The sequence below is a fragment of the Oncorhynchus nerka genome, linkage group LG7 (genome assembly GCF_034236695.1).
Source record: "Oncorhynchus nerka isolate Pitt River linkage group LG7, Oner_Uvic_2.0, whole genome shotgun sequence".
NCBI classification, from domain to species: Eukaryota; Metazoa; Chordata; class Actinopteri; order Salmoniformes; family Salmonidae; genus Oncorhynchus; species Oncorhynchus nerka.
This window is the reverse complement of record NC_088402.1, coordinates 94295102-94307491: the sequence shown is the minus strand read 5'-3', so window position 1 is coordinate 94307491 and position 12390 is coordinate 94295102. Positions and strand designations below refer to the sequence as shown.

At 49.7% G+C, this 12390-nt stretch overlaps 1 protein-coding gene across 1 annotated transcript in view; it reads right to left on the bottom strand.

Annotated features, from left to right (window-relative positions):
- Positions 1 to 12390, bottom strand: part of plxnb3 (plexin B3) — a 297715-nt gene that overhangs the window by 80078 nt on the left and 205247 nt on the right. Inside the window, exon 5 of the mRNA XM_065021111.1 lies at positions 1936 to 2064. Within this exon, the coding sequence (XP_064877183.1) occupies positions 1936 to 2064 (129 nt within the window). The remainder of the gene's footprint in view (positions 1 to 1935; positions 2065 to 12390) is intronic.

The following is a 12390-nucleotide window of genomic DNA, read 5'->3' as shown; positions in this document are numbered from 1 at the left end:
AGAGGGGGGAAGGGGAGAGAGCGAGGGAGAGGGGGGGGAAGAGGGGGGGAGATGGTGGAGAGAGAGAGAAAGAAAAAGGGGGAGGGGGAAGGGGGAGAGAGAGGAGGAGGGGGAGAGAGCGAGAGAGAGGGGGAGAGGGGGAGAGAGAGGGAGATGGAGTGGAGAGAGAGGGTGGGGGGTGAGAGAGAGAAAGAAAGAGAGGGAGAGAGGGGGAAGGGGGAGAGAGCGAGAGAGACATCAGGTATATTATCCACATGGATAAGGAGTTTGAGTCTAGGGGTAGTGTTTAGGGGTTAGGGTCTAGGGGTAGTGTTTAGGGGTTAGGGTCTAGGGGTAGTGGTTAGGGTCTAGGGGTAGTGGCTAGGGGTTAGGGTCTAGGGATAGTGGCTAGGGGTTAGGGTCTAGGGGTAGTGTTTAGGGGTTAGGGTCTAGGGGTAGTGTTTAGGGGCTAGAGTTTAGGGGTAGTGGCTAGGAGTTAGGGTCTAGGAATAGTGGCTAGGGGTTAGGGTCTAGGGTATTGTATAGGGGTTAGGGTCTAGGGGTAGTGTTTAGGGGTTAGGGTCTAGGGGTAGTGGCTAGGGGGTTAGGGTCTAGGGGTAGTGGCTAGGTGTTAGGGGTAGTGGCTAGGGGTTAGGGTCTAGGGGTAGTGGCTAGGTGTTAGGTTCTAGGGGCAGTGGCTAGGGCTTAGGGTCTAGGGGTAGTGGCTAGGGGTTAGGGTCTAGGGGTAGTGGCTAGGTGTTAGGTTCTAGGGGTAGTGGCTAGGGCTTAGGGTCTAGGGGTAGTGGCTAGGGTTAGAGTCTAGGGGTAGTGGCTAGGGGTTAGAGTCTAGGGGTTAGGGTCTAGGGGTTAGAGTCTAGGGGTTAGGGTCTAGGGGTAGTGGCTAGGGGTTAGGGTCTAGGGGTTAGGGTCTAGGGGTTAGAGTCTAGGGGTTAGGGTCTAGGGTAGTGGCTAGGGGTTAGGGGTCTAGGGGTTAGGGTCTAGGGGTAGTGGCTAGGGGTTAGAGTCTAGGGGTAGTGGCTAGGGTTAGGGTCTAGGGGTAGTGGCTAGGGGTTAGGGTCTAGGGGTAGTGGCTAGGGGTTAGGGTCTAGGGGTAGTGGCTAGGGGTTAGGGTCTAGGGGTTAGGGTCTAGGGGTAGTGGCTAGGGGTTAGGGTCTAGGGGTAGTGGCTAGGGGTTAGGGTCTAGGGGTAGTGGCTAGGGGTTAGGGTCTAGGGGTTAGGGTCTAGGGGTAGTGGCTAGGGGTTAGGGTCTAGGGGTAGTGGCTAGGGGTTAGGGTCTAGGTGTTAGGGTCTAGGTGTTAGGGTCTAGGTGTTAGGGTCTAGGGTAGTGGCTAGGGGTTAGAGTCTAGGGGTTAGGGTCTAGGGGTAGTGGCTAGGGGTTAGGGTCTAGGGGTTAGGGTCTAGGGGTAGTGGCTAGGGGTTAGGGTCTAGGGGTAGTGGCTAGGGTTAGGGTCTAGGTGTTAGGGTCTAGGTGTTAGGGTCTAGGTGTTAGGGTCTAGGGGTAGTGGCTAGGGGTTAGGGTCTAGGGGTAGTGGCTAGGGGTTAGGGTCTAGGGGTAGGTAGTGGCTAGGGGTTAGGGTCTAGGGGTAGTGGCTAGGGGTTAGGGTCTAGGGGTAGTGGCTAGGGGTTAGGGTCTAGGGGTTAGGGTCTAGGTGTTAGGGTCTAGGGGTAGTGGCTAGGGGTAGTGGCTAGGGGTTAGGGTCTAGGGGTTAGGGTCTAGGTGTTAGGGTCTAGGGGTAGTGGCTAGGGGTTAGGGTCTAGGGGTAGTGGCTAGGGGTTAGGGTCTAGGGGTAGTGGCTAGGTGTTAGGGTCTAGGGGTAGTGGCTAGGGTCTAGGGGTTAGGGTCTAGGGGTAGTGGCTAGGGGTTAGGGTCTAGGGGTAGTGGCTAGGGGTTAGGGTCTAGGTGTTAGGGTCTAGGGGTTAGGGTCTAGGTGTTACCTTGCCATCAGTGAGGACGTAGACATTCTGTCCAGACTGGTCCAGTAGTAGGTCAGCGTTGACTGGACTGTCCTGGTCCACCAATACACTCTGATACAACGTCCCTGTTGTGTCAGTCTGGAGAAATACCTGACCGCACAGAGAAGATTAAGTGAAGATTATTTTTGGTGTGTTGGCAAGAGAGCGTAAACAGATCTGGGTACAGGCTAGTGCCATACATACAGTGTCAGAGTTGTGGACTCGAGTTTGGCTTGAGTCACTAATTTGACTTTGACTTGAGACTGATGACTTGAAATGATTTGGCCAGGTGATTTGTCTCATTTTGTGACACAGTCTCTCAGTGGATTACTCAGCATGCAGCCAGACACAGTAGCTACAGCATTTTTCCCTTCGTGAAACGCACACTCGGCCCTCTGATTGGACCAACAAACTGTCAATCAGCAGAGGTTGGGTGAGCTAGCGAACATATTGCTGATTTTCTGTACAGCTAGGGATCGGGTGCAGAGCAAACGTCAAATTATAGGGGGAGAGGATGGCCATAATAAATATGGTGATCGGTAATATTAAGTGTTTACTTTGGGGCATCAAACAACCATTACTAGCACAGGACTACTGGTCATCAAACAACCATTACTAGCACAGGACTACTGGTCATCAAACAACCATTACTAGCACAGGACTACTGGTCATCAAACAACCATTACTAGCACAGGACTACTGGTCATCAAACAACCATTACTAGCACAGGACTACTGGTCATCAAACAACCATTACTAGCACAGGACTACTGGTCATCAAACAACCATTACTAGCACAGGACTACTGGTCATCAAACAACCATTACTAGCACAGGACTACTGGTCATCAAACAACCATTACTAGCACAGGACTACTGGTATTTTGGTATGTCAATTGCTAGAAATGTATCATTAACTTATGAAGCTTGCATTTGATCATTGACTACAGCTCAGCGTTCAACACCATAGTGCCCTCAAAGCTCATCACTAAGCTAAGGACCCTGGGACTAAACACCTCCCTCTGCAACTGGACCCTGGGACTAAACACCTCCCTCTGCAACTGGACCCTGGGACTAAACACCTCCCTCTGCAACTGGACCCTGGGACTAAACACCTCCCTCTGCAACTGGACCCTGGGACTAAACACCTCCCTCTGCAACTGGACCCTGGGACTAAACACCTCCCTCTGCAACTGGACCCTGGGACTAAACACCTCCCTCTGCAACTGGACCCTGGGACTAAACACCTCCCTCTGCAACTGGATCAAGTTTACGACGGTGGTAGGCTTCATCACCGACAACGACGAGACGGCCTCCACCCGGCACAACCAGAAGATAACTGGCCACCCCTCATAGCCTGGTTCCTCTCTAGGTTTCTTCCTAGGTTTTGGCCTTTCTAGGGAGTTTTTCCTAGCCACTGTGCTTCTACACCTGCATTGCTTGCTGTTTGGGGTTTTAGGCTGGGTTTCTGTACAGCACTTTGAGATATCAGCTGACGTAAGAAGGGCTTTATAAATACATTTGATTTGATTTGACAGACTAAGAGCCAGTACTATAAGGAGACATCGGCACGGTGTCGATAGACTTCATCCTATCTCAATCAGTAGATGACGTGAGACACATTTAACAGAAAAAATGAACGGAGCAAAGCACAGAGAGATCCTTGATGAAACCCTGCTCCAGAGCAGGTCATGACCTCAGACTGGCGCAAAGGTTCACCTTCCAACAGCACAATGAACCGAAGCACATGTTTGGTTCCCTGTGTTGTCAACTAAATATTTGGGAGGATGTGACATATATGGTAGCCTAATCTGGGGCGGCAGGTAGCCTAGTGGTTAGAGTCTAGGGGAGGCAAGTAGCCTAGTGGTTAGAGCATTGGGCCAGAACCGAAAGGTTGCTAGATCGAATCCCCGAGCTGACAAGGTAAAAATCTGTCGTTCTGCTCCTGAACAAGGCAGTCATCCCACTGATCCTAGACCAGTTAACCCACTGTTCCTAGACCAGTTAACCCACTGTTCCTAGACCAGTTAACCCACTGATCCTAGACCAGTTAACCCACTGTTCCTAGACCAGTTAACCCACTGTTCCTAGACCAGTTAACCCACTGTTCCTAGACCAGTTAACCCACTGATCCTAGACCAGTTAACCCACTGTTCCTAGACCAGTTAACCCACTGTTCCTAGACCAGTTAACCCACTGTTCCTAGACCAGTTAACCCACTGTTCCTAGACCAGTTAACCCACTGTTCCTAGACCAGTTAACCCACTGTTCCTAGACCAGTTAACCCACTGTTCCTAGACCAGTTAACCCACTGTTCCTAGACCAGTTAACCCACTGATCCTAGACCAGTTAACCCACTGTTCCTAGACCAGTTAACCCACTGTTCCTAGACCAGTTAACCCACTGTTCCTAGACCAGTTAACCCACTGTTCCTAGACCAGTTAACCCACTGTTCCTAGACCAGTTAACCCACTGATCCTAGACCAGTTAACCCACTGATCCTAGACCAGTTAACCCACTGTTCCTAGATCAGTTAACCCACTGATCCTAGACCAGTTAACCCACTGTTCCTAGACCAGTTAACCCACTGATCCTAGACCAGTTAACCCACTGATCCTAGACCAGTTAACCCACTGATCCTAGACCAGTTAACCCACTGATCCTAGACCAGTTAACCCACTGATCCTAGACCAGTTAACCCACTGTTCCTAGATCAGTTAACCCACTGATCCTAGACCAGTTAACCCACTGTTCCTAGACCAGTTAACCCACTGTTCCTAGACCAGTTAACCCACTGATCCCCTGAACAAGGCAGTTAACCCACTGATCCTAGACCAGTTAACCCACTGATCCTAGACCAGTTAACCCACTGATCCCCTGAACAAGGCAGTTAACCAACTGATCCTAGACCAGTTGACCCACTGTTCCTAGACCAGTTAACCCCCTGTTCATAGACCTGTTAACCCCCTGTGCCTAGACCAGTTAACCCACTGATCCTAGACCAGTTAACCCACTGATCCTAGACCAGTTAACCCACTTATCCTAGACCAGTTAACCCACTGATCCCCTGAACAAGGCAGTTAACCCACTGATCCTAGACCAGTTAACCCATTGATCCTAGACCAGTTAACCCACTGATCCTAGACCAGTTAACCCACTGATCCCCTGAACAGGGCAGTTAACCCACTGATCCTAGACCAGTTAACCCCCTGATCCTAGACCTGTTAACCCCCTGTGCCTAGACCAGTTAACCCACTGATCCTAGACCAGTTAACCCACTGATCCTAGACCAGTTAACCCACTGATCCCCTGAACAGGGCAGTTAACCCACTGATCCTAGACCAGTTAACCCACTGTTCCTAAACCAGTTAACCCACTGATCCCCTGAACAGGGCAGTTAACCCACTGATCCTAGACCAGTTAACCCACTGTTCCTAGACCAGTTAACCCACTGATCCTAGACCAGTTAACCCACTGATCCCCTGAACAAGGCAGTTAACCCACTGTTCCTAGACCAGTTAACCCACTGATCCTAGACCAGTTAACCCACTGATCCCCTGAACAAGGCAGTTAACCCACTGATCCTAGACCAGTTAACCCACTGATCCTAGACCAGTTAACCCACTGTTCCTAGACCAGTTAACCCACTGTTCCTAGACCAGTTAACCCACTGATCCTAGACCAGTTAACCCACTGATCCCCTGAACAAGGCAGTTAACCCACTGATCCTAGACCAGTTAACCCACTGATCCTAGACCAGTTAACCCACTGATCCTAGACCAGTTAACCCACTGATCCCCTGAACAAGGCAGTTAACTCACTGATCCTAGACCAGTTAACCCACTGATCCTAGACCAGTTAACCCACTGATCCCCTGAACAAGGCAGTTAACCCACTGATCCTAGACCAGTTAACCCACTGATCCTAGACCAGTTAACCCACTGATCCTAGACCAGTTAACCCACTGATCCCCTGAACAAGGCAGTTAACCCACTGTTCCTAGACCAGTTAACCCACTGATCCCCTGAACAAGGCAGTTAACCCACTGTTCCTAGACCAGTTAACCCACTGATCCTAGACCAGTTAACCCACTGATCCCCTGAACAAGGCAGTTAACCCACTGATCCCCTGAACAAGGCAGTTAACCCACTGATCCTAGACCAGTTAACCCACTGATCCTCTGAACAAGGCAGTTAACCCACTGATCCTAGACCAGTTAACCCACTGTTCCTAGACCAGTTAACCCACTGATCCCCTGAACAAGGCAGTTAACCCACTGTTCCTAGACCAGTTAACCCACTGATCCTAGACCAGTTAACCCACTGATCCTAGGCCAGTTAACCCACTGTTCCTAGACCAGTTAACCCACTGATCCTAGACCAGTTAACCCACTGATCCCCTGAACAAGGCAGTTAACCCACTGATCCTAGACCAGTTAACCCACTGATCCTCTGAACAAGGCAGTTAACCCACTGATCCTAGACCAGTTAACCCACTGATCCCCTGAACAAGGCAGTTAACCCACTGTTCCTAGACCAGTTAACCCACTGTTCCTAGACCAGTTAACCCACTGTTCCTAGACCAGTTAACCCACTGATCCTAGACCAGTTAACCCACTGTTCCTAGACCAGTTAACCCACTGATCCTAGGCCAGTTACCCCACTGTTCCAGTTAACCCACTGACCAGTTAACCCACTGTTCCTAGACCAGTTAACCCACCTGTTCCTAGACCAGTTAACCCACCTGTTCCCACTGTTCCTAGACCAGTTAACCCACTGATCCTAGACCAGTTAACCCACTGTTCCTAGACCAGTTAACCCACTGATCCTAGACCAGTTAACCCACTGATCCTAGACCAGTTAACCCACTGATCCTAGACCAGTTAACCCACTGATCCTAGACCAGTTAACCCACTGATCCTAGACCAGTTAACCCACTGATCCTAGACCAGTTAACCCACTGATCCTAGACCAGTTAACCCACTGTTCCTAGACCAGTTAACCCACTGTTCCTAGACCAGTTAACCCACTGTTCCTAGACCTGTCAACCCACTGTTCCTAGACCTGTTAGCCTGTTCCTAGACCAGTTTACCCACTGTTCCTAGACCAGTTAACCCACTGATCCTAGACCAGTTAACCCACTGATCCTAGACCAGTTAACCCACTGATCCTAGACCAGTTAACCCACTGATCCTAGACCAGTTAACCCACTGATCCTAGACCAGTTAATGTATGTATTTATTATGTAGTCAAGGTATGTGGTGCTTATTTCGGCCTACAGAGGGATCTGCCTAATCAGTGATTCAAAAAAAAACTGAAGAGAGGAAGCACCAGATAATCCAATTATTTTAAACCTTATCTTCACGGTGATCGAGTTATATAAAGCATCGGATAAGGAAGTTAAGCGAAGTGATGATGATGACCTGTTTTGTTTTCACCATTAATAATATATATATATTACTTTTTTTCCCAGACTCCATCTCTTCCAGGATTCTTGTTTTTTACTGCTACGTACCTGGAACAGACCGTTTGTAAGGACCTTCAAATAAGAATGATGAACATGAGATAAAAGTATAATTAAAACCCTTTTTTTTTTACCAATAGCTGTTTTAGTATGTTGGCTATTTAGAATTGTACAAGAGTAACCTAGTCAGGTGAATGAGAGAGAGCCAACTGAAAACTGTACTGAAGAGAGAAGCATCAGATGAACTATTTATTCTCAACCTTATCAAAGGGCTGATGTTGGTACAGGTTAGACTCCCTTAACAGGGTACTAGACCCAGGCCATATCACCATACCCTATCCAGGTCCCAAGGTTTAGCAGGGTACTAGACCCAGGCCATATCACCATACCCTATCCAGGTCCCAAGGTTAAACAGGGTACTAGACCCAGGCCATTTCACCATACCCTATCCAGGTCCCAAGGTTTAGCAGGGTACTAGACCCAGGCCATATCACCATACCCTATCCAGGTCCCAAGGTTAAACAGGGTACTAGACCCAGGCCATATCACCATACCCTATCCAGGTCCCAAGGTTTAGCAGGGTACTAGACCCAGGCCATATCACCATACCCTATCCAGGTCCCAAGGTTAAACAGGGTACTAGACCCAGGCCATATCACCATACCCTATCCAGGTCCCAAGGTTTAACAGGGTACTAGACCCAGGCCATATCACCATACCCTATCCAGGTCCCAAGGTTTAACAGGGTACTAGACCCAGGCTATATCACCATACCCTATCCAGGTCCCAAGGTTTAGCAGGGTACTAGACCCAGGCCATATCACCATACCCTATCCAGGTCCCAAAGTTTAACAGGGTACTAGACCTGGGCCATATCACCATACCCTATCCAGGTCCCAAGGTTAAACAGGGTACTAGACCCAGGCCATATCACCATACCCTATCCAGGTCCCAAGGTTTAACAGGGTACTAGACCCAGGCTATATCACCATACCCTATCCAGGTCCCAAGGTTTAACAGGGTACTAGACCTGGGCCATATCACCATACCCTATCCGGGTCCCAAGGTTTAACAGGGTACTAGACCTGGGCCATATCACCATACCCTATCCGGGTCCCAAGGTTTAACAGGGTACTAGACCCAGGCCATATCACCATACCCTATCCAGGTCCCAAGGTTTAACTAGACCCAGGCCATATCACCATACCCTATCCAGGTCCCAACAAGGTTTAACAGGGTACTAGACCCAGGCCATATCACCATACCCCAGGTATCCAGGTCCCAAGGTTTAACAGGGTACTAGACCCAGGCCATATCACCATACCCTATCCAGGTCCCAAGGTTTAACAGGGTACTAGACCCAGGCCATATCACCATACCCTATCCAGGTCCCAAGGTTTAACAGGGTACTAGACCCAGGCCATATCACCATACCCTATCCAGGTCCCAAGGTTTAGCAGGGTACTAGACCCAGGCCATATCACCATACCCTATCCAGGTCCCAAAGTTTAACAGGGTACTAGACCTGGGCCATATCACCATACCCTATCCAGGTCCCAAGGTTAAACAGGGTACTAGACCCAGGCCATATCACCATACCCTATCCAGGTCCCAAGGTTTAACAGGGTACTAGACCCAGGCTATATCACCATACCCTATCCAGGTCCCAAGGTTTAACAGGGTACTAGACCCAGGCTATATCACCATACCCTATCCAGGTCCCAAGGTTTAGCAGGGTACTAGACCCAGGCTATATCACCATACCCTATCCAGGTCCGAAGGTTTAACAGGGTACTAGACCCAGGCCATATCACCATACCCTATCCAGGTCCCAAGGTTTAACAGGGTACTAGACCCAGGCCATATCACCATACCCTACCCAGGCCATATCACCATACCCTATCCAGGTCCCAAGGTTTAACAGGGTACTAGACCCAGGCCATATCACCATACCCTATCCAGGTCCCAAGGTTAAACAGGGTACTAGACCCAGGCCATATCACCATACCCTATCCAGGTCCCAAGGTTTAACAGGGTACTAGACCCAGGCCATATCACCATACCCTATCCAGGTCCCAAGGTTTAACAGGGTACTAGACCCAGGCCATATCACCATACCCTATCCAGGTCCCAAGGTTTAACAGGGTACTAGACCCAGGCTATATCACCATACCCTATCCAGGTCCCAAGGTTTAACAGGGTACTAGACCCAGGCCATATCACCATACCCTATCCAGGTCCCAAGGTTTAACAGGGTACTAGACCCAGGCTATATCACCATACCCTATCCAGGTCCCAAGGTTTAACAGGGTACTAGACCCAGGCCATATCACCATACCCTATCCAGGTCCCAAGGTTAAACAGGGTACTAGACCCAGGCCATATCACCATACCCTATCCAGGTCCCAAGGTTTAACAGGGTACTAGACCCAGGCTATATCACCATACCCTATCCAGGTCCCAATGTTTAACAGGGTACTAGACCCAGGCCATATCACCATACCCTATCCAGGTCCCAAGGTTTAACAGGGTACTAGACCCAGGCCATATCACCATACCCTATCCAGGTCCCAAGGTTTAACAGGGTACTAGACCCAGGCCATATCACCATACCCTATCCAGGTCCCAAGGTTTAACAGGGTACTAGACCCAGGCTATATCACCATACCCTATCCAGGTCCCAAGGTTTAACAGGGTACTAGACCCAGGCCATATCACCATACCCTATCCAGGTCCCAAGGTTTAACAGGGTACTAGACCCAGGCCATATCACCATACCCTATCCAGGTCCCAAGGTTTAACAGGGTACTAGACCCAGGCCATATCACCATACCCTATCCAGGTCCCAAGGTTTAACAGGGTACTAGACCCAGGCCATATCACCATACCTTATCCAGGTCCCAAGGTTTAACAGGGTACTAGACCCAGGCTATATCACCATACCCTATCCAGGTCCCAATGTTTAACAGGGTACTAGACCCAGGCTATATCACCATACCCTATCCAGGTCCCAAGGTTTAACAGGGTACTAGACCCAGGCTATATCACCATACCCTATCCAGGTCCCAAGGTTTAACAGGGTACTAGACCCAGGCCATATCACCATACCCTATCCAGGTCCCAAGGTTTAACAGGGTACTAGACCTGGGCCATATCACCATACCCTATCCAGGTCCCAAGGTTTAACAGGGTACTAGACCCAGGCCATATCACCATACCCTATCCAGGTCCCAAGGTTTAACAGGGTACTAGACCCAGGCTATATCACCATACCCTATCCAGGTCCCAAGGTTTAACAGGGTACTAGACCCAGGCTATATCACCATACCCTATCCAGGTCCCAAGGTTTAACAGGGTACTAGACCCAGGCTATATCACCATACCCTATCCAGGTCCCAAGGTTTAACAGGGTACTAGACCCAGGCTATATCACCATACCCTATCCAGGTCCCAAGGTTTAACAGGGTACTAGACCCAGGCCATATCACCATACCCTATCCAGGTCCCAAGGTTTAACAGGGTACTAGACCCAGGCCATATCACCATACCCTATCCAGGTCCCAAGGTTAAACAGGGTACTAGACCCAGGCCATATCACCATACCCTATCCAGGTCCCAAGGTTTAACAGGGTACTAGACCCAGGCCATATCACCATACCCTATCCAGGTCCCAAGGTTTAACAGGGTACTAGACCCAGGCCATATCACCATACCCTATCCAGGTCCCAAGGTTTAACAGGGTACTAGACCCAGGCTATATCACCATACCCTATCCAGGTCCCAAGGTTTAACAGGGTACTAGACCCAGGCTATATCACCATACCCTATCCAGGTCCCAAGGTTTAACAGGGTACTAGACCCAGGCTATATCACCATACCCTATCCAGGTCCCAAGGTTTAACAGGGTACTAGACCCAGGCCATATCACCATACCCTATCCAGGTCCCAAGGTTAAACAGGGTACTAGACCCAGGCCATATCACCATACCCTATCCAGGTCCCAAGGTTTAACAGGGTACTAGACCCAGGCTATATCACCATACCCTATCCAGGTCCCAATGTTTAACAGGGTACTAGACCCAGGCCATATCACCATACCCTATCCAGGTCCCAAGGTTTAACAGGGTACTAGACCCAGGCCATATCACCATACCCTATCCAGGTCCCAAGGTTTAACAGGGTACTAGACCCAGGCCATATCACCATACCCTATCCAGGTCCCAAGGTTTAACAGGGTACTAGACCCAGGCTATATCACCATACCCTATCCAGGTCCCAAGGTTTAACAGGGTACTAGACCCAGGCCATATCACCATACCCTATCCAGGTCCCAAGGTTTAACAGGGTACTAGACCCAGGCCATATCACCATACCCTATCCAGGTCCCAAGGTTTAACAGGGTACTAGACCTGGGCCATATCACCATACCCTATCCAGGTCCCAAGGTTTAACAGGGTACTAGACCCAGGCCATATCACCATACCTTATCCAGGTCCCAAGGTTTAACAGGGTACTAGACCCAGGCTATATCACCATACCCTATCCAGGTCCCAAGGTTTAACAGGGTACTAGACCCAGGCTATATCACCATACCCTATCCAGGTCCCAAGGTTTAACAGGGTACTAGACCCAGGCTATATCACCATACCCTATCCAGGTCCCAAGGTTTAACAGGGTACTAGACCCAGGCCATATCACCATACCCTATCCAGGTCCCAAGGTTTAACAGGGTACTAGACCTGGGCCATATCACCATACCCTATCCAGGTCCCAAGGTTTAACAGGGTACTAGACCCAGGCCATATCACCATACCCTATCCAGGTCCCAAGGTTAAACAGGGTACTAGACCCAGGCTATATCACCATACCCTATCCAGGTCCCAAGGTTAAACAGGGTACTAGACCCAGGCTATATCACCATACCCTATCCAGGTCCCAATGTTTAACAGGGTACTAGACCCAGGCCATATCACCAT